This window comes from Mauremys reevesii, linkage group 1, assembly GCF_016161935.1.
Source record: "Mauremys reevesii isolate NIE-2019 linkage group 1, ASM1616193v1, whole genome shotgun sequence".
NCBI lineage: Eukaryota > Metazoa > Chordata > Testudines > Geoemydidae > Mauremys > Mauremys reevesii.
In genome coordinates, this window is record NC_052623.1 from 211,004,450 (window position 1) to 211,027,003 (window position 22,554).

A 22,554-nucleotide genomic window follows, 5' to 3' on the forward strand; every position below is an offset into this window, starting at 1 on the left:
CCAGGGAGAGTCATGTCCTCTGGTGCAACCACAGGAACCTGGGACCATGTCTACACTACAACCTTTGGTAGATGCAAGTTGTGTCAGCCTAAAGTCATTGCAGTTAGTATATTACACATGTGAGTGCATACTTGACTCCTTCCACCAGTGCTGCATGTCTTCAGCAGGAGTGCATGTCAGTGCACAGTGCAGCACATCATGAGTAGTTATCCCAGTGTGCCACTCATCATCATCCAATGCACTGTCTTTTGGAAAAATTTGGCAATGCATGATGGGGCAGAAATGAGTCATGCAGGGGTGACTGGAGCAAGTGTGTGGGGGGGTCAAGTTCCCATCATGCAACTTTGCCATCCCATAAAGCTATATATATATATATCCCATAATTTTCATGCCTCTTTTGAATAGATCCCACTTCTTGTTGTTCACCATCTCTAAGAGCTCTGTTGTCATTCATGAGCGTTGCAAACCCAGAACAAACAATCCGCTGGTATTTGCAGCACCACAGGAAGAACCGTACCAATGGAGGATATGATGGTTTGAGGACAGTTTGTTGTGGGACATAGCGAAAACATTTCAAGGTTGTTGATGACATTCAAGGAGCAGCTGCCTATTTGGCCTCTATTTCCATGTGTACGAGTACAGTGCAGTGGCACTGAATAGTGGCACTATTTTCCACAGGTGGTGGTGATTTTAGCGGATATCTTACTTCTGAGGGCAACAAAAGCACAGTTGCTGGTGTCCCAACACTGTCTGGGGCCATATGCCACTAGCCCATTTACTGCTATGGTGCCTACTGAAGTCATTGTTGAATGGCATGGGCAAGTGTCCTATCATGGAGGATGAAATGAGGCAGCCCACCCCAGAAGCCTTCAAGAGAGGGTTGCAGAGTGCCTCCATGAAAGTTTCATCAAGATCTCCCAGGAGGATACAAGGAACCATCCTATGGACATAAACAAGCTGCTCTGCATGCCCACCCACCCAACTCTACCATGGAATAAAAAACAGATACCTCTATCTCTGTTTGTTGTACCACTGCCTCCTCTTGGAGAAGTAAACAAATGAAAAGTCAGTGCCTGACTCCTGCTAACTTGGGGTTGGGTGGGCCATCATCTTTATATTTAAACATTGTAAGGAAAAATGCATGCACACTTACCTGAGGTTCCTTCCCCTTCATTGGGCTTTTCTGCACTCGGCTTGTGGGACTGACTCGACTAGTGGAGTCTCAAAAAGATCCTGGCTCATGGCATAGCTGGATGCCCCTGCTGTGTCCCTCCTCTTCCCCCTTGCTGTGAACAGCAGGGGTCTGTGTCTCGGGCTCCTTGGACGTATCTAGAGTGCTTTGGGGTGCTGGTGGGGTCTCCGCCAAGTGTGGTATGCAGCTCATTGTAGAAGTGGTAGTCCAGTGGCTCAGCACCAGATTGATTGTTGGCCTTCCTGGCCTTGTGGTATGCCTGTCACAGTGCCTTTGCTTTCACATGGCATTGCTGCTGGTCCCTATCATACCCCTTTGCCTGCAATCCTTGTGCAATCTTTTCGTAGATGTCCACGTGTCTACAACTGGTCCGTAGCGGTGTTTGCACAGCCTCTTCTCCCCACTGGCCAGGGGATCCAATACCTCCTCTCTACTCCAGGCAGGAGAGCATCTAGTGTGTGGAGCTGTCATGGTTGGTTGGGCAGTTGCTCACAATGAGGAAGAGATAGTAGGTGTGATCAGCAAAGTGGACAATAAGGAAAAGGCATTTAAAAAATTCATGAGGGTTTTAAACTGGGCAGTGGAGTTCACTATTGTGACCAGAGCAGTCGCTGCAACAGAGGTGAAATGAGATTCATTAACCTGAAACTCGGAATGAGTCTCCAGAATAAACTCCGGGGGATGCAAAAACCTGAGTTCTCATGCAAGTTAAAATGAGTTTAATCCCCCTACTTTGCAGCTATCATGAATGCAATTAAGAATGGCACCTTAAGACAAAGTTTCCATCCCTCTGAGGTGTTTTGCTCCCAAAAGGGATCCAGGAGCACCTGGAGGAGGGAGGGCAGGTTCCACTGAAGAACCAAGTGCTGGTACTTAACTCTGCAGTAGAAAGGAAAAAAAGAAGCTTTTAGCCCCAGGAATGAACAATTTCTCTATCCTTTGATGGCACTGTGAATAGCAATGAGCTGACACACAGACCAGGAGAGAGTTAACTAAGAAACATCTACGCTGCAATAAAAGACCTGCAGAACAGCTGTGGCTGGACTGGGTCAACTGACTCAGGCTCACAGGGCTTGGGCTGCAAGGCTAAAAGTTGCAGTGTAGACATTCAGATTTGGGCAGAAGCCCAGGCTCTGAGACCCACCCCCTCATGAGGTTTCACAGCCCACACTCCCTGCCTGAGCATTATTTTTAGCCCTGCAGCCTGAGTCTCACAAGCCTGAGTCAATTGACCCAGGCCCTGAGACTTGGTGCCAATGATTTTTTATTGCCGTGTAGACATACCCTTAGGGGAAATTGAGACAGCAGCAACACGTGTCCAACTTTTTCTGAACTCCCGGCCTCAATTCCATGACAATACCTCTGTTCCCAGAAGAGCTCTGGTTTGCGAGCAGAAATGGGGTTGGTTTTGAAAGTAGCTGGAGGCAATCCATTCCACCAATGAAAAGCCCAAACGCTAAACAAGTCCACTAAGGACCTGATGGTGAAGGCTCTGCTTGTCAGGAACCATTACTCTTATTAAGATCATCTGGCTTATGCTAAAACAATCTACAATGATACTCTTTCCTCTAAGATAAACTGACCAGCAGGATGGAAATCATGACTACCCAGGAACCCAGCAACAAGACTTTCTGAAGCCTCTCAAGAGCACTGTCGGTAAATCCCAGCAGCTATCTGGTTGTTACTTCTCACAAGGACATGACTCTGATGGAGAACTGGAGAATCAAGGCTATTTCCTATGCCTAGGCTGTGGGAAAGATTACTTTTTGACAGACACAGACCTGCCTTATCCTGCTGGACTTCAGCCAGCCTGGCAAGAGCAAAACAGAACATGAACCAGAATGGCAAGTTGTGTGGACACTGGAGCACTGTGAGTGAACGCGCTGCAGCAGTAAAAAATAACCTTTGCCCCACTTCTCCTCTCATTCCCATTCACTCATTCTTTGTTTCTTCAGGCATATCTACACTGCTCCAGAGTTCAGACTAAGGAGGTGTGAATAGCAGCATGTCCCCAAGTGCTGTGCTGTAACTCCCCAATGTGGACACTGCGGGTGTGAACTGAAAGGTCCCAAGTTTGAACTCCAGACCTTTTAGTTTACACCCACAGAATCCACACAGGGGAATTACAGCACAATACTTTGGTGTGCACTGCTGTTAACACCTGCTTAGGGCTTGTCTACACTACAGGTTATGTCAGTATAACTTATGTCGCTCAGGGGTGTGAATAAGCCACCGTCCTGAGCAATGTAAGTTACATCGACCTACGTGCCAGCATGGACAGTGCTATGTTGGCAGCAGAGCTTCTCCTGCCGACATAGCTACCACCACTTGCGGAGGTGGTTTTATTATGGCAAAGGGAGAGCTCTCTCCCGTTGGCACAGACAGTCTTCACCAGATGCATTTCTAGAGTAGATTAGTCCTTAGCCCAAACTGCTGGGCAGCGTAGACATGCCCTTCCTTCTGGGCTGCCTAAGCCAGGGGCAAGGTGGCGCGGCTCTGAAGAGTGCCTTTCACCTCCAAGGCAAGAGCAGACTGGAGAGAGATGCACTAACTGGAGAGCAGAAAACAAACCCTTCATCTGACAGGCTGCATCCTGCCTGTGAAAATAGAAGAGGAGATACCCTTTTGGCCTGTGATGAGAGAGCCAGGTCACAAAGTCAGTTCAGTCACTGGCAACAAGGCTCCAGGCCTCAAAACAGCAAAAACAGCCTCCAACTAAATATCTGCTCAGTCCCAGCACAGCAATGTGTGGATCAGAACATCCCAACAGCCAGTTCTCCCCCTGCAACCCGCTTACCACTTTACAGTGCAAAACAGGCATCTTCTAAAGATGCCAGTAGAGTCAGAGCTGAGGTCTAACTACATTAATTCAGCACAGGGATTCCTCCAACACATCATTCAAAGGACAAGAGCCCAATTTCAGAGAGATTTAAAGTCCAGACGGACGGGAACACACTTAACATGGCTCCTTTTTTCAGCAAGTTCTTTTCTAGTCTCTTTTGGAGATTTGTTTTTGCCAATGACCAAAGCCTAACCTCAAAGACTACTCCCACCAAACTAAGAGCAAAGCCCTCCCTCCCACCTCCCCTTCTTTCCTGCTTAGCTTTGCTAATAATTGAAGAAAGTCTAATGAGAATTTAGGAACAAAAATAGCAGCAGGCAGGGGCTCAGAATTTTAATATGACTCAAATGCAGCAGCATGATTCCTGCAGCTGAACTGGAGGGTGAAGTATACAAGAGGTGTCGGATACCGTGACGACAAATAGCACATAAACGTAGACAGACAGACAGACACCCAGAGGGTGATAGTGACACAGTGAAGGTGCTGTGACTTGAAGGTAAAACACTGGAGGAGACATAAGCACTGCAGGACAGGTCAGGAATAAACTAAGAAGTATAACAAAGGTGGTTATTTAGGGTACGTCTACACTACGGGATTATTCCGAATTTACATAAACCGGTTTAGTAAAACAGATTGTATAAAATCGAGTGCGCGCGGCCACACTAAACACATTAAATCGGTGGTGTGCGTCCACAGTCCGAAGCTAGCGTCGATTTCTGGAGCGTTGCACTGTGGGTAGCTATTCCGTAGCTATCCCATAGTTCCCACAGCCTCCCCCGCCCCTTGGAATTTCCGGGTTGAGATCCCAGTGCCTGATGGGGCAAAAATCATTGTCACAGGTGGTTCTGGGTAAATGTCGTCAGTCACTCCTTCCTCTGGGAAAGCAACAGCAGACAAGCATTTCGCGCCTTTTTTCCCTGGATTGCCCTGGCAGATGCCATAGCATGGCAATCATGGAGCCTGTTTTGCCTTTTGTGACTGTCACTGTATGTGTACTAGATGCCGCTGACAGAGGCGATTCAGCAGCGCTACACAGCAGCATGCTTTTGCTTTTGCATGACAGCAGAGATGGTTACCAGCCATACTGTACCATCTACCATACCATAAATTGGTAATAAGATGATCATGGTTACCAGTCCTTTTGCACTGCACCATTTGCTGCTGTCATAAGTGCCCCTGGCTGAGATCAGCCAGGGGCTCAAAAGCCAAAATTGGGAATGACTCCCTGAGTCAATTCCTCCTTTTTGGTATCTAAAAATAGAATCAGTCCTGCCTAGAATATGGGCAAGTGTACTAGAGAACCACTGTATCATAGAACCAGAGAGCACAGCTGCTCTGTGTCAGATCCCGCAGAAATTATGAGCTGTATGCTATTCACAGGGGGTGCTCCTGCAACAACCCCACCTGTTGATTCCATTCTTCCCCCAGCCTGCCTGGGCTACCGTAGCATTGTCCCCCCACTTGTGTGATGAAGTAATAAAGAATGCAGGAATAAGACACAGTGACTTGTTAGTGAGAAATGAGTGGAAGGCAGCCTCCAGCTGCTATGATAGTCCAGACAGGACATTAAGCAGTGTGTAGGAGAGGAGCCCAGCATCCCGCCGCTAGTCCAGGGGCAATTGAATCTTTTCTTTACACATGAAGGGCGGGGGCTGATGGAGCTCAGCCCCCTGTTGCTATGATGAGGATGGTTACCAGCCCTACTGCACCATCTACCAGGAAAAATTAGGGCCAGGCGCCCTTGATCGACCTCACGGATGCTAGTCGGCATGGTTACCAGTCCTTTTGCACTGCCCCATGTGCCAATAGGCTGATGATGACGATGGATATCAGCCATATTGCACCATCAGCCACCCATGGCAGGGGGGGGAGCAAGGATGTTGGTGTTGAGTGCTGCAGCATCGCGTCTATCTGCAGCATTCAGTAAAGATAGGGTGACATGTAAAAGTCAAGAGAGGATTGTTTTCCCTTTCACTTCTGGGGGTGGGGGGGGTGCGTAAATTGCCGAGCTATGCCCTGACCCACCGCGGACACTGTGTTTGACCCTAGAAGCATTTGGAGCTCAGCCAAGAATGCAAATGCTTTTCGGAGACTGCAGGCACTGTGGGATTGCTTGAGTCCTCCAGTCCATGAGTGTCCATTTGATTCTTTGGCTTTCCGTTACGCTTGTCACACAGCAGTGCGCTGAGTCCCTGCTATGGCATCTGTCTGGAGATTTTTTTAAAATGATTTTGAATTTCGTCTTCTGTAACGGAGCGCTGATAGAACAGATTTGCCTGCCCTTACAGCAATCATGCTGGAGCTCTTTCTTTATTTTGATTTTTAACTGCATCGCCACACGTGCTGATCGGAGCTCCACGCTGGGCAAACAGGAAATATTCAAAAGTTCGTGGGGCTTTTCCTGTCTACCTGGCCACTGCATCCGAGTTCAGATTGCTGTCCAGAGCGGTCAGTGGTGCACTGTGGGATACCACCCGGAGGCCAATACCGTCGATCTGCGGCCACACTAACCCTAATCCGATATGGTAATTCCGATACTAGCGCTACTCCTCTCGTTAGGGAGGAGTACAGAAACCGGTTTAAAGAGCCCTTCATATCGATATAAAGGGCCTCTCAGTGTGGACGGTGTGGCGTTAAATCGGTTTTACGCTCCTAAAACCAGTTTAAACGCCTAGTGTAGACCAGGCCTTAGTGCTATCAGTCAGTACCATTTGTCTTTTCCCCAGTACAACAGCACACTCAGAGGAACAAAGCCCAGCAGTCAGACCCCATGCACTTGGGCTCTGTTCACATTTTTAAAAACTCACTATGTGTTCATGAAATCTCAATTCCAGACACCCCTACTAGCAGCACAATGGCCGTGCTTGAAATTAATAAGCAGTAGCACAGTATCTGGCTGTTTTCAAAAGCCAAAGGTGCAAGTGTACTCCATCTAGGTGTGGGTTAAAAAAGGAGCATCAAAAAGGATATTACAGAATTAAAGGGAGTTCAGAAATGAGAGGATGATGGAAAAACTCTCAAATGAGGAGAGTGTGAAAAGACAGATTGCTTAGCTTAGAAAGGAGATGAATAAGAGGGGACATGGTAAAGTCTATATGCTAAAAAATGTTCTAGAGAAGGCAGAATGGGAGCTGCTGTTCTCCCGGTCTCATAACACACAAGGGAACATTCGATGAAATTGAACGGCAGCAAATTTGAGACCAGACATTTATATGGATAACACGAATTCCAAAGTTATAATAGTTAATGCTAACGTGATATTTTGTAAGGGAGATAAAAACCTCATCCTTCAAAGGTTTAAACCAAATGTCTAACATTTAGGGATTAGGACCTAATGGGGGGTTCTAACCCCTTCCTCTGAAGCAGCTGGTGCTGGTATCTGCTGGAGACAGGAGACTGTCCTAGATGGACCTCAGGCCTGCTCCAGTATCGCTGTTTCTAGAAAAAATGTTCTACATGTTTATGAGGCTAAGTAACAGGCACTGAAGTGAAGATGTTATCACAGATGTGAAAGGTAAATCTAGACAATCTCCCGCCCAGGTTGACCAGTAGTAATTGTACCAAAGTAGGGGAAAGATTGGTATCTAAGGCTGAGTAATTTACAGCAAGAAATCAGCTACTGTATAAATGATTCAACATGACAGACCCCAAAATGCATGTACTGGGAAAGTTGCTTCTTCTGGTTACCCAGCTCCAGATTTTCCCCAGGTAAGATTTTTTTTTTATTATTTGTTTTAAATTGAGCATTGCAGGTTTTCAAGGATGTGTTGTTTTTATTCAAAAACAACATTACTCTCTGAGGGTCAATTCTAAGATGAACGGCATGGAGGCAACAGAGATACAACAAACCACTGATTTTCTTAAAACATTAAGGCCCTAGCAGGCAAACAGTGTTCCTTCTAGCAAAGAGAATTCTCTGCTCTGGCACACCACAAGGCAACGCTCTACTCATAAAACACAACCTGTTTATAAAATCATCTCCACGCTTTAATACCATCTCCAAAAATGTTGGCATCACATGAGGCTCACAGCAGGGCTCCAAGTGTTGAACATACACAAAGTTTGTCATAATTAAATACAAATATAGTGGCATCCTATTTCTTCTCCTGTACACGGCTCTGCAGGAACACTTCCTGAGTGACTCATGTTTTATTGTATTAAAAAGTCCATTTAATTTCAGATACAGTAAATTCATTAGGTTTGGGTTTTTTAAAATCTATAGCCTCAATTTACATATTTTAACAAGAATTCATTTAAATATTAGCATTTAGAAATTAATAACTGTAAACAGTAAACACTCCTTGCTGAGCTATATGACCTCACAGAGAAGTCTGCCTGGGGAATTCATACGAGGCTTTCAAAACACATTTAAGAAGCCAGTCTGTAAAATGCTTAGTAAAAAGAAAAGCACCAATTAGCTACCAACTTGCTGGATTTACTAAGTGTGCAGTTAATAGTGTCTCCATCTGTGTAAGTTGGCACCTGCCTTGTAGAGTCCATGGAGCATGAAGCTTCATCACTGTGAGAGGGTCTCGTTTCATGCTCACAACTCCAGCTCCTGCAGGTCTCCCCAGCTAGGCCCAATTTTCACTTTAACATTCAGCTTCACTGAGAGTTTTATTGCATTTTCCATCTCAAATTTGACAATCTGAGCTACCTGCAAGGAAACAAACAAGGTTAGAATTTTCAGTGTACTGTTGAGGGACCTAGAGCCACACACTTCAGATGCTCCATTTCATCATTAGTTTGGCAGGTCAGGGGCTTGGAGCTCTCCACTGTGTTTGTGTGTTTGGATAGATTCTCCATTGACAGGAGTCTGACTGAATGTTTCCAAGTACGATTAAGATATATGAAAGGAGAGACTCAGGAAAGTATTAATACATTTTCTTAGGGAGCTGCATACACTGGAGACCAATCTTCCTGCTTCAGCCAGAAACAGATTCTACCAAACACTCTTCCCAAAACATGCAAACGAGAGAGGTTAAAGCAAATCATATGAGGCGCTACACAAAAAGGAGAGACACAAAGCAAGGATACCCAGGAATAAAGAGCTCATTGTGTCAGTACAAGAGGTACTCTACAAGAGACAGTTATAAGCAATTGGAAAAACAATAATTTTACCAAAATCATCCCAATGGAATGTCATACCCATGATCACAATAAATACATAATCACTCAGATATGTAACATACTGAAAGAGGTATTACAACATACTATACTGTACCCACTGTACAAATGTCAACTTTTTCTTCTAAAAATCTAAGCCAGCCATAGTGCTTCCTAAATTCTTTCCCACTTGCCTGACTGATCTTCCCAATGTAAGTTTTTTAAATTTTCAGACTCAAATGGACCAGTGTCCCACAAAAATTTCTATTCTCCATTCAGTGTATGCCACTGATATCAGAAATGTGAATCATGACATTGAGGGTACAGAAAATACATAGTGAAGAAATAAATCCCATGTTATAGCAAGCTGCTTTAATATATCTAGCCTGACAAAGTAAGGGGTAAGATGTGTGCTGAACATAAAAGTCTGCACTGTAGATGTCTGAAGATCTGCATGATGGTAATCTTGGCGAGGGAAAGGAATTATTTAGTGTGATACATAGGGATGTAACTAGGAGCATTGGCATGAAATTAAGAAATAGAATAGGAAAAATACTCAATATCAGGGAATGTGCCCTGAGAGACATACTGCTGTTGTTGCAGAAGTTAGTCTTTAGCCACTTGGCCGGGGTTCTGGGAAGTCTTTCCTGCCCGGCTCCTAGCAACCTCCAGGGCATGGTGTATGTCTTGTTGATAGGAGACCAGCTTATTAAACGTGGAGTGGTTGAAATGCTGCCTACAAGCCATCAGACCCACCAGCTTGTCTGCTGAAACTTTGGAGAACTTCCCGTCCCCAGTCCATTGCACTCAGTGCATTTCGGACATTGCCTGACATTTGGACATGACTCTGTAGGAGACGATGATTGCAGGACACCAGGAGAAGCCCTTGATCTTCCCCCACATGAGCTCCCCAATTCCAAAATCTTTCCCATCCTGGTATTCCACCTCTTCCCCTGCAACTCTGCTCTCCTGCTCCCCATAAATGAGCTCGGGTGATCTGTTCTGGTCCTCCTGGGTGCTGCTGGCAGACGTGGTACTGCTGCTCTGGAAGGACTCCTTGGAATCCTCCCTCGGTGAGGTCGATCAGGGGCGCCTGGACAGACATGCCCATCCTCCTCTTAGAGCACCGATTGGGAGCCAGAGACTCCAGGTCATTCTCTAAGTTTCGTCTAATGGAGATTCAGTCCTGTTTGGAATATCATGCGAGCTGGAGGCTTCTGCCTAAGGCTGCTCTCCCAGCCGGCAGCACCGCACAGTCGCACCTACCCCTTCCTCCCATGGCTCATGAAGTCTGGACAGTAGTCAGGAGCTGTTCAACTATAGGCTGAGCAAGTTCAGAATGGTGGTAGAATGTGCCTTTGGACATTTAAAAACTCGCTGGCGCTGTTTACTGACTAGGTCAGACGTCAGCACAACCAACATTCCCACTGTTATTGCTGCTTGCTGTGTGCTCCATAACATCTGTGAGAGTAAGGGGGAGATGTTTTTGGCGGGGTGGGTGATTGAGGCAAATCGCCTGGTGTCCGATTTTGAGCAGCCAGACACCAGGGCAATTAGAAGAGCTCAGCAAGGCGCGCTGCGCATCAGAGAGGCTTTGAAAACCAGTTTCACGACTGGCCAGGCTTCGGTGTGACAGTTGTGTGTTTTTCTCCTTGAAGCAAACCTGCCCTCCTTGTTGATTTTAATTACCTGTAAGCCAACCACCCTTCCCCCTTCAAAATAAAGTAACTATTGTTTTGAAACCATGGACTCCTTCTTTATTGATTTAAAAAAAAAAACCAAAGAGAGATAATGGACAAGATAGCCCAGGTGGGGTGGGGGAGGAGGGAAGGACAAGGCCACATTGCTTATTGTAGCCACACTAAAAATCAAACTGTTTGAATGACAGCCTTATGTTGCTTGAGCCATCCTTTGCAGTGGAGTGCCCGGAGCCGCCTCCCACCCCGCGTTTTTGGGCTTCTGGGTGAGGAGGCTATGGAACATGGGGAGGAGGGTAGGCAGTTATACAGTGGATACAGCGGGGGTCTGTGCTCTTGTTGGATTTCCTGCAGCTCCAACAGATGCTTCATCATGTCCGTTTGCTCCCCCATTAGCCTCAGCATCACATCCTGCCTCCGCTCTTCATGCTCACTTAATTCTTTCCTGGCCTCTGCCACTGAATGCCTCCATGCATTAAGCTGTGCCCTATCAGTGCGGGAGGACTGCATGAGCTCGGAAAACATGTCATCGCGACTGCGTTTTTTTCGCCTTCTAATCTGCGATAACCTCAGGGACGGAGATGATAGGGGGAGCGTAGAAACATTCTACGCGCTACAATTCTGGGATGGACTGCATGCTCACCTGTGCTGCTCAGTTCGCCACGCTGACCAAACAGGAAATTAAATTAAAAAGTGCCCGGGGCTTTTCCTGTGTACCTGGCTAGTGCATGGGAGTTCAAAGTGCTGTCCAGAGCGGTCACAATGGAGCACTCTGGGATAGCTCCTGGAGGCCAATACCATCGATTTGCATCTGCACTACCCCAGATTCAACCCAGCAAGGTCAATTTTAGCGCTACTCCCCTCGTCGGGGAGGAGTACGCAAGTCGATTTTAAGAGCCCTTTAGGTCAACAGAACAGGGTTGGTTGTGTGGACGCAGTCATTTTTAAATCGATCTAAGGCAGCTAAATTCAACCTAACCTCGTAGTGTGAACCAGGGATCTGTTAATTCAGCCTGAAGAAATTGGGCCTCCCCCACATCCAGGGAATAGTAAGCCTTAGGGAGAAGCAGGTACACATAGATACAGGATTACTGTTGTAAGCTCTGTTTTTCTGAAATGCATTTGTTCTAAATAAATAATCATTTGCTTTAGGAATGCTGTTTGGTCATTGGGTATCACTGTCAAAACTCCTGGAGAGAAATTAACTGCAAGTACTGAACCCAAGTCAGGTCTGCTCAGGTAATCACAAGTGACTGCAGCTCAGGACCTGGTTAGTGAGTGGGAGACTGGCTTGATTCCACGCCAAGTCAAGTGATGGCTAGAGGCCAGAAGGGGTGCATCTGAAGAGACAAGGATTGGTGATCAGAGGTGCAGTATGTCTGGTAACTGTGACAGACTGCATGGGCTCCACACTGACTACAGAGTCCAATTCATGGTCTCTGTCCTGATATTCAAAGTCCTCCCCAGTTTTGGTCCTAGATGCCTGAGAGATTGCCTCTCCCACTGATCATGACCTCCAATTACCGCTATGTTCCAGCAAAATGATGAAGCTGTCAAGCACCGTGGAAATCTCATGAGCACAGGAGACAAAACTTCCACAGGCACTGAACTTAAACTAGAGAGCTTGCCATTTGCAGAACTGAGTTCTTCTCGCTCTCACATGCACAAACGACAACTCAATAAATGAATCACGTTTCCCCTACAGACTGGGAAAGGGAAAAGAGAAAAGCAAGAGATCATTGCTTCTATTCTGAAATGCTTGGAAGGTGCTCAGCTACTATGGTGACTAGGGATATATAAATGCATAGACAGGTTAGACAGATATTTTTAGTTGTTTTTTAATGCACTTTAGCAGCTGGAAATAAATTGGAGCTAGCATTATGCATGTAACCAGGCTAACTCTCCACAGACCAGAACTGCTGTGGCAGCCAAAAAACAGTATGTTTTACATAATGCTAAAACCTTTACATGAGGCACCAGTAGAGAAGAGAAACTTTTCTCGGATCCAAAAAGATATGCTCTAGTTCAACAAGAAGTCCCAGGGCCTGTGTTATACAGGAGGTCAACCACCTCACTCCCGCAAAAAACAATCCAAAACAGAAACATGCCTTCAAAATGAATATGAAGGGAGGAGGGAAAAGGTGATCACTAGCTCAGCTGGAAACAGATTCTGTAACATTAGTTACCTAAATCTGGAGCAGAAATGCAAGACTGATTCCAGGCAATGATCCCTACGTATTTGCACAAGGTGATTCTAGGCATCTGCACAGAAAATCTATTGGATGGAAACAGTTCTGAGGCAGGCTATACAGAAGCTGATATTACTTCTATCTTAAGGTGACCATGAAGTTGCAGGCCTGTTAAATAACAACTACGGATGCATCAGAAAACATATATGGCCACAGTTCTTTTGGAGACAGCATGACATATTGATCCAGTGTCAAAGCGCAGAAGACTGGATAGTCTAAAGGAACTTTAGTCCACTTCAGATTGAAAGATTAGAACCTTTTCATATCAGTCTTAAGGAGAAAGGCCGCTCTGGAATAGACATGTAAATGTGGAGAAAACTACTGACCGGATGCAGAAGGTGGAATTCTGACACCTGTGGAAGGAATTTGGGATTTTGTTTTTTTTTTAGAACACCAACCTATCTTTAAAAACTTAGTTTTAAAAAATGGTTGGACCAGTCAACTACCGTCTGAAGCTCTCTCAGTTGGGGAGTTGATGTCTGCCACCAAGAAAATGACCTCCTTTTAGAAACATGAACCCACAGCCTTAAAGTTGAAGAAGAGGTCCCAGAAGCTGGTCAACCTTCAGTGCATTCGTGGAAAGACAAAATAGAAGAGGTGAACTCTAAGGGAGGATGGCTCATGCAGACTGACAAGTGAAGAACAAAACCAAACGGGTGCAGGAAGGGATCCACATCAGACTTTTTCACAGCAGGCCACCTTGCCATCTGAACTGGTATCTCATTCTGTCAAACTCCTTCCAGGCAGCTAAAAAGGCTGCACTTGCTTAAAAACACCATATTCTTGATTTGGAGTCACAGCTTATAAGGAGAGGGATCTCAGAGCAGGATGTCAAGAGATGTCCCTGTTCTGTGTGATGTGATATAGTGAGACACTCTGGGAATAGCAACTTGTAGTCTTAAATGGGGTTGAGAACCTTATTTGCCAGTGGGTGGACCATTAAGATAATGGAACCTTTATTTATATCTCCTCAACTTAATCAGAACCAGAAGTAATGAGAGAGGAAAGATGTACGTAAACATCTCCCAACCAGTAGTGAATGGAGATGTCATCTTTCAACACAGCCTTCACTTGACACTTTGTGCAGAAAAGCATTTGGGTGCTCACTGGAGAGAAGAGGAGAAAAGATCTCTCTCGGGCATGCCCAACTTAAGAAAGATATCATCTGCTTCTCTTTGATCCAGAAACCACTCCCATGAGCCTATTACTAATTGGTTTAGCCTGCCTGCCAAACGATATACAAGGTACATAGCCTTTCATCATACTTGAGGGGAGACAAAACCGTAAGAGCTGAGTCACTAGAGGTTTTGCAGTATCCCATCCAGGAGTCAAAGATAGAGGAGTATCAGCAAAGATGTCAAATATGATCTCCTTGTCTCATGCCTCATTGAGCGTCTGGAGCATTACATGCTTGAAATCGATGCCAAGCACCTGCAGAGCACTCTCCCTCTGTCCTGAGAGAGTCAGCCAGACACACCGAAGGTGTGGAAGCACAGCTTGAGGACTCTTCCCTCTAGAGCTGCACTGAAGTGTTCAGTGCCAGACGGGGTTATTTAATTCCAGCATATCATAATATTTGTTATTGGAAATCTTCTGGGCTAACTTCACTTTGGAAGCATCAGTGATCATAAATGAAGCAAGGAGTGCATCTAGACACACACTCTTGGCACGAGACTTCTGGCACTGATGGAACAGCACAGCTAGCCATGTTCCTTTTCCAGGCAATAAAAAGTGAATAAGTTTGCCTGTGATAAATATTTTGTGATTGCACCTGGGACACTTTTCGAAGCTGCTCCTTTGATGACATCCGGGAAGACAAAAAACTGAGGAAGGGAAAGAGACGACAAGCACCAACAGCCTCCTTCCCACACAAACAGATTTTAAACTACAATAAATAAATAATAAATTTAGTGACCCAATGCATGGAGCCAAGTTGGCCCCATGAAGCAGAAAACCCCCAAACTCAAAGACTCCCCGAGGTAAGGAGAAAAAACTACCCATCAATACCGAGTTTCCGTGGACAGTTGCAGCTGCACAGAGGAGCTACTTCGCCATCCTGAGTCAGTAAGGAAGTTGCAGGTACTAGGTCACTAGCATTCTAAGCCAGGGCGGCACTGCTTTGGGCTAGCAGCTAAAAACTTTAGCCAGGGGACTTCCTGTCTTACTCAAAGAGCCTGGACCCAACACTGTTACTCTCTTTACACTCATCTGGCCTTAAGAGAAACATTGTTTTTATAGTCTTATAGGCAAGTCTGCAGACATCTCAAGAAATAGAAGGCAGACCTCTAGAAAGGAAACTTAACCGTTTTGTTATAAAAAAGTACATGGGCTGGAAAAGCAAATACACTCCTACCTGAATTACACTATCTTCTGCAACCTCATAGAGGAGCTCATCATGGAGCTGGAGGATGAAGAAACCTCCACTCTGTAACATTCCTCTGTTTCTTCTCCTTTCCAACCTTCCTACACAGGGAAAAGACATACACAGTTAACCAGTATTACACATAATCATATCTGTTTTAGCCCAAAAGACCTATATATGTTCATAATGCTACAAACAAGAATAGGATGACAGAGCTCCAAGATGAAAAACATCCATGCACACAAGGGTACATATATAAAATATCATTATTATGCTATTATATCAATATTCATACAACTGTCTGGAAATAAAGACTGTTAATGCAAAGCTTTTCAAATACAAACATTCTAGTCTTAAATTATAAAGATGTAAATTAGGGAAAAAAAACAAAGACAACCACTTCTCTCAGACCATCTGTTCTACAAGCAAATTTTAAACACAATCACGTCAGGTTTAATGAGAACTTGGTGTATAATGTTCTCTCAGGCAATGAATTAGAATTCGGCTCCCCTTCCAAAACCGTTTTAATAGCTAATTCTAAAGAGCCAGTGAGGCTTTACCCAGCCAACTCCACTGATCTGGAGTTGCAGCTACTACTACTGAAAAACATAAGCAGTCCTTGCCCAAAACACTAAACAACAGATGTGTACATGAGATCTTAGCAGGCCACACCTGCCAAAAACAGAATCCCTTCTGCATGCTCCAAGTTAAGAGCTAAAAAAGGGGACCCAGAAGATGGCAGGTGAGAGTGCAAATGGAGAGATTTCCAGTTCAGACAAAATATTGGCTATCAATGGCTTCATTCAATCCTCAGTACAGTCTAACGCCTAAAACAGGGGCAGGCAAACTTTTTGGCCCAAGGGCCACATCGGGTTTCCAAAATTGAATGGAGGGCTGGTTAGGGGAGGCTGTGCCAAACAGCCAGGAGTGGCCCAGCCCCTGACCCCTATCTGACCGCCCCTGCTTCTCGCCCCGTCAGCCCCCTCCCCCACCCGGGACTCCTTCCCCATCCACCACCCTCTGCTCCCCTGACCAGACCCGGACCCCCCGCCATCTCATCTAACCACCAGCTCCTTCCTGTCCCATCCAACCCCTCCTCTTGCCTGAGTGCCCCCTGCCCCCATTCAACCACCCTTGTTCCCTGCCCTCTGACCGCCCCGACCCCATCCACACCCCTGCCCCCTGACCACCATCCCGTACTCCCCTGCCCTCTATCCAACCCCCCCTGCTCCCTGCCCCCTTACCGCGCTGCCTGGAGCACCAGTGGCTGGCAGTACTACAGCCACGCCATTGCCACCACGCAGCACAGAGACCAGGTCAGGCTGGGCTCTGCAGCTGTGCTGCTCCAGAAGCTCACAGCCCCACCGCCCAGAGCATTGCTCTGGCAGCGCAGTGAGCTGAGGCTGCAGGGGAGGGGGAACAGCAGGGGAGGGGCCGGGGGCTAGCCTCCCGGGCCAGGGGCTTAGGGGCCGGGCAGGAGGGGCCCGCGGGCCGTAGTTTGCCCACCTCTGACCTAAAACGACTATTATAAAATACACCCCACCCCCCCCCGGCGGGATAGCCATGGGATAAATTGCACTGTTGACCACTTCACCTGCCTCTTGCCCACTAGTTCGCTTCTTCTGGGACAACTTCTAACATTTCAAACCTCTGAGAAACTTCAACCATCACCATTAAAAAAAAGAAAAAATCTTCTACAAATGTTTCTCTTCTTTCCCTCCTGAAGTTACACTTTCCAGAAGGGAGAGATGGATAATGTTCAGTCCTGCACCAGTGACAAATTTATAATCCATGAGCCATCAGGATGCTTCTTATTACTGGAAGACTGGAAATTCCCTCCATGTAGACATATACTTTTGAACAGTATGTCATTTATTTGTAGCCCTGGCACATCACAAGTTGTCAAACCTTCTAATCTTGGTATTATGGGGCAAAGAAAAGCTACTTGACTTATTTTAGAACCCTCTTAAGATTAGTTATTAATTTGCTCTCTCTCCAAGGCCTGTAAATTGGACTCTCAGTATTAGGACAATCTTACTACATAGGTGGAGGGCTATGAAATACAGAGCCAATTAAAATTGTTATGACCCTTAATGTAACATGTCTAAAATATATGGGTAAATATACATGTTTTGTGCCATAAAGGTTTAATGGCACTCATATGGGACTGAGCCGCATAATTCGATTGAAACTGCTAATTCATAAGTAGTGTGGCCAGCCCAAATTGATGTTAACAAAAGCTTTGTACCATATCTTTATACCTTAAATAAAAACAAACTCCAGACTTAAATCTAATGGAAACTATATTCTTTGGCCAACCTGTTGTTACAATTGGTGTTTTCCCACTGCTTTTGAAGACGAAGCATCTGCACTCCCCCCTCTTTTTAAACAAATCAGTAGTAACATCATGGAATTTAGCACAATTGAACTCCCATTTTCCTAGCCCAATTATCCAAATTTCTGATATGCCCCATGAACAATTCAGGTAATTAGGGTTTTCAGATCACAGTATTTTGTTCTCATTCACAAGTAGACCAGACATTCCTCCTTAGGACTTGCCCGCCCACCCACCGCAACAAGGAAGACCAGTCTGGTATGATAAAATAAACATTTATTCCCTTCCACTTACCCAAATCCCCCAGTTATAGCAGGCTTTTATTTTAAGCTACTTTTAGCAGCTTTGGACTTTTGACATCAAATATAAAGAAGAATGAAGGCGTACCTGCCCTGTTGCTCTGGAATGAGCTCTCCAGATGTCCATGGGACTTCACTGCTGAGGGGAATGCATCAAGCCGCCTCTGAATATTCACAGTGGCTGTTTTGACAATGTCAGCAGCAGAACCCTGAACTGCTGTGTTCACAGCCTGACGCTCTGCCTGAAGATTACAAAGATATCAGCTCTGAAAACTCACCCCATGGTATAAACCCCATATGCTACACACTTTGTAACAAATCTATGGTGACATATAAATAGACACCACAAACAGACACACAGCTTCATGAAACTGGCATGGGGAAGAGAAGTCAGAGTTTCTTACACAAACCACAGGCCTCTAGTCACTAGAGAAGAATTTTCAAATACTTGAAATTATTAGTACTAAGGCTGATAAGCCTTTATCAGCCACCAGCCATTACGGGGAGACCACCACACTTGTGGAGATCTGATTTTGTCCAGCAGAGGACAATCACACAACTAGTTGGATGCATTATGGGGTGCTTGTGCCTTCTTGCAAAGTATCGAGTATAGGATACCACCAGAAGCAAGATGCTTGACTTCACAGATCAGAGGTCTGATCTATTGTGGCAAATCCTGCCAGTCAGAACATTACAACCTATTCAAAACCCAAAACAAGCTACATTACTATGGTTATGGGGCAGGCTTTTCACATAAAAGAAAGCTCTCTCTACTAATGCTCTCCTCAAACAAGAAAATTCTCTTCACAGGTGGTTCTTTCTTCCCTTCCTAATTGAAATTCATAAAGGAAAATTTAAAGGAAGCTGAAATTAAAATAAAATATCTTATAAGGGTCTTAAATATAATTTTTAAAAAGTAAAAATTGAACAGTCTAATCAAGTAGCACCTATAAGATTTAGCAACTTTTAAATTAACCCAAATAGTCTTTTTTTGTAAAATAAATAAATAAATAAAAATTAAAAAGCCCAAATTCTTGTATCAATTTTGAAAGTCTGCTGTTTCTCCATGCATTTATTTGGTATCTGGATTTCCACTGAGTCCTAATTATAACATTGAGTCTCCTACCGAGAAGTATAACGCTGTGTCAGGAAAATGGCTGTTCCCCCACCGAGTCAACTCACTATTAGGGAAATAGCAAAACAGTGACAGATATTTCTAAGAGTCCCCTTGCAAAACATTTTCTATACATAGTCTAGTCACTGTGGTTTTCCTTTAAATAGCCCCTTTTTTAACTAGCAAAAGTGTAGAATTTGAAATATATCTTTTGATGAAATCCAGACAATATGCAATTCATGAGGACTGTTGTGTGGGACTTGTTTATCCCAAAGAGTTAAACATTGCTCTACTTTTTTAAATTGTGCCCATTTAAATCAATAAATAACTCACTGCAACTCCTAGGTGAGGAGTCATGAAGTGACGCTACAACCATGATGATTTCTGCATACCAAGCTGCAGCAGATTTACTTCAGAGTATGAGCAAAAAGCTCTAAAAAGGTAATTAAGAAAACAGTGAACTAATGGAATGGAGTAACATGCATGCCCTGAATGAACATGGTAAAGCCACACTGATGGTGTGATGAAAGACGACATTTTTAAAGTGTTCAAAACTATTTGACTGATAAGTCTTTTTAGATGACATGTTCTTTGGGGGCAGAGACGGCGCATTCCTCCATATTTGGAAAGCACCAAGTACTGTATAGGCATCATTATAAATGATTATATAATAATAATTAATAATGCAATCTACTATTATAAATAATAATCCTGGAGAAGGGTCTCTCCTGGAGTTCAACCTCAGGCCAAATGTTCCCAGCTGAACCCCCAAGGAACATTAGTATACTTATCTAAATGCCCATTTGTTTTTGTCATGTTACAGAGAAGCAGTAAGTCCATAACCAACTATCCATCCTTCACACTGATGACTACTTCAGAGTGAGGAAATAACTGAGGTCCAGTACAGCTGGAATTTCTACTGTTCAGAAAGAATGGTTCTCAACATACATGAGCTTTGCTGTAAGGGTTTGGATCTTTGATAGCCGGCAGGTATCTGCGCCTCCCGAGGATGGTCTGCACAAAACCATCCCTGCTGCATTTCTTCACCGTCTCCCTCAGGAATTTTTGAATCCCTGGGAAAAGGAAACAAAAAAAAATGAATGTCCCATCATTCCACACAGCCAGCCAGAGTTCCATCACCCCCTCACTATATTGTGTTCTTTATGCTAGAACAGCTGTTATTTCATGTTTACTCCATACTCTGTTTTTGCGCTAAGGCACTGACACTAGCTTTAGAATCCCAAATATCACATCACTAATATGTGGAGAAGAGGAAGTCCTTACATTTCTCATTCCCCCTGCGAGACAGGGGAAGCAAACGAGGGATCTTTCTTTCAGGTGTATATTCAGCTCTCCTGGGTTAGTTTATTATGACTGGGAGGAGAATGAGGTTGTAGCTAGCTGTGCACAACTGTATTCCAAGTGGTAGGATGTCAATGTTATACCACTTCTATTTATTCTTTATTCTGGGAAATCAGGACTCATGGTGGCACTGAAGGGATATATATGAGGAGGGGAATAAATTGAAAGAAAGAGAATCAGAGCCCTTGATGCCACATACAGTGTGACGTCAGATCTTCAGAACAAAAAGAACTCATCCAACTGCAAGGAAAGGAGAGAATGTGTCTTGGGCAGTAAAAAGAAACTACAAGTAAGGGTGTGCTGTCCGTTGGGGATGAGAATTGTACTGAAGTGGTCAAAGATTTACATTTTTAAAACCCCTCCAGTTTTAGGATTTCAGAAAGATTCTTTTAAGGACTTGAAAAAAATTGAAAAACATTAAAAATAATATGATATACTAAACGAGAAAAGTATGCAAAATAGAGACAGCATTACTTGATATATGTGTAATTTAGTATGTTGAATCGGTATTACATGTAAGTGTTCTGTATTATGAAATGTTATGAGATACTGTTTCCTTTGTGTATTATAGTGGGGGTCATATTCTGATGGACCTCAGGTCAAGATGGGAGACAATTCAAAAGTTATCAGCGATAACCTTAAAACAGACCCAGTGAGGGAGCACTGACTCTTCACTTCATTATTTTCCAGCTCAGCTCCAAGCTCTCCTATTAAAGCTTGCTGTGACTCATCCCATTTGACCTCTGCTCATTTTCTGAATCCTACTCCCCTGTTCAGACAGTTGTTCCAAGGAAACCTGAGATGCTCCTTAAAAGTATGATATCTTCATATAAAGTGTGTGGGAGCTACTCTGAGCAGCCAGATAAAAATGGCAGGGCTAGAAGCAAAGCTGTTTAAGATGTGATGAAAGCTGAAGGCAATGTGGAAAAGATCATTCAACATGGAAGATGACTAGTTGTGTTTACAAATGACAAATCGAGTCCTTAGGTCCAGAAATATTACATATCCTTTAAGCTGCATGTTCTAATAAGGAACTTATTCTAAGTTGGGAGCTTTAAAAATCAACCTTGCAGGGTGGACTTATTGATGGTCAAAATAATTAAAGTAATGCGGCATTTAATTTACAGGACATAGTTTAACAAAGCAGGGGCACAGAGTATATGTGGAAGCAGAGACTGCATTACTTTGTGTACACATGCAAGCTTGAGAAGCTTTTTCTTTAGGCATAGAAGGAGTTATGAGTTGAGCCAGTCCCAGGAGTGGGAGGGAATTTGGGGGAAGAGAATCAGGACCACAAATGAGTACTTTACCTGGGTATCTGGATTTGAAGGATTCGATGTAGCAGGCAGCATCATTTTCCTCAATACCCATCTGTTCTCCTAAAGATTTAGCTCCCATTCCATAGATGATTCCATAGCAAATCTGTCAGAGAAAAGACAGCAGAATCACAAGTACATGGTTAGCGATTCAGAGAGCAGAATTAACACAAAAGTTAAACTGTGAAAAAGAGTAAATCCCAATATGATTTTAGGATTTCAGTCTGGATCCTGTTGCTTTAGGGATATCGTAACTCTGCATTCATGGAGAAATGACATTTATCACACACTTCAAGGACACCATTTTGAACGTGAATCTTCCGAGGAACATAAAATAATTTACTGTGACAGATCACACCACTGGTCCATGCAGTCCAGTATCCTACCTTTAGAAGAGGCAAGTAACTGATGCACCATAAAAATTCAACTTCCCTTCACCTATTTTCCAAGTAATCCACTTAAGAGTAATGGGGGTGGGGAAAAAAAGACTAGAAAATCTTCAGAATTTGCAGCTATGCTCTGATGTGTTCATGCCAACAGTATACAATACTAGTCTCAAATCCCAATGTATTTTGATGACTGCAGAAAATTATGAACCCCATCTTCCTCTTCCCATCTTACTGGAGATAGTTTTCTTTGATAGAACAATCAAAACCTCCTGACAGGGTGCTTAAAAATAT

General features: G+C 44.3%; 1 protein-coding gene across 1 annotated transcript in view; it reads right to left on the reverse strand.

The window, feature by feature from the left end:
* Positions 1-8,008: 8,008 nt before the first annotated feature.
* Positions 8,009-22,554, reverse strand: part of POLQ (DNA polymerase theta) — a 128,925-nt gene continuing 114,379 nt past the window's right edge. The window contains 5 exon segments of the mRNA XM_039502410.1: positions 8,009-8,691; positions 15,440-15,549; positions 18,171-18,324; positions 20,145-20,269; positions 21,869-21,980. Coding sequence (XP_039358344.1) covers positions 8,578-8,691; positions 15,440-15,549; positions 18,171-18,324; positions 20,145-20,269; positions 21,869-21,980 — 615 coding nt within the window. The 3' untranslated portion in view covers positions 8,009-8,577.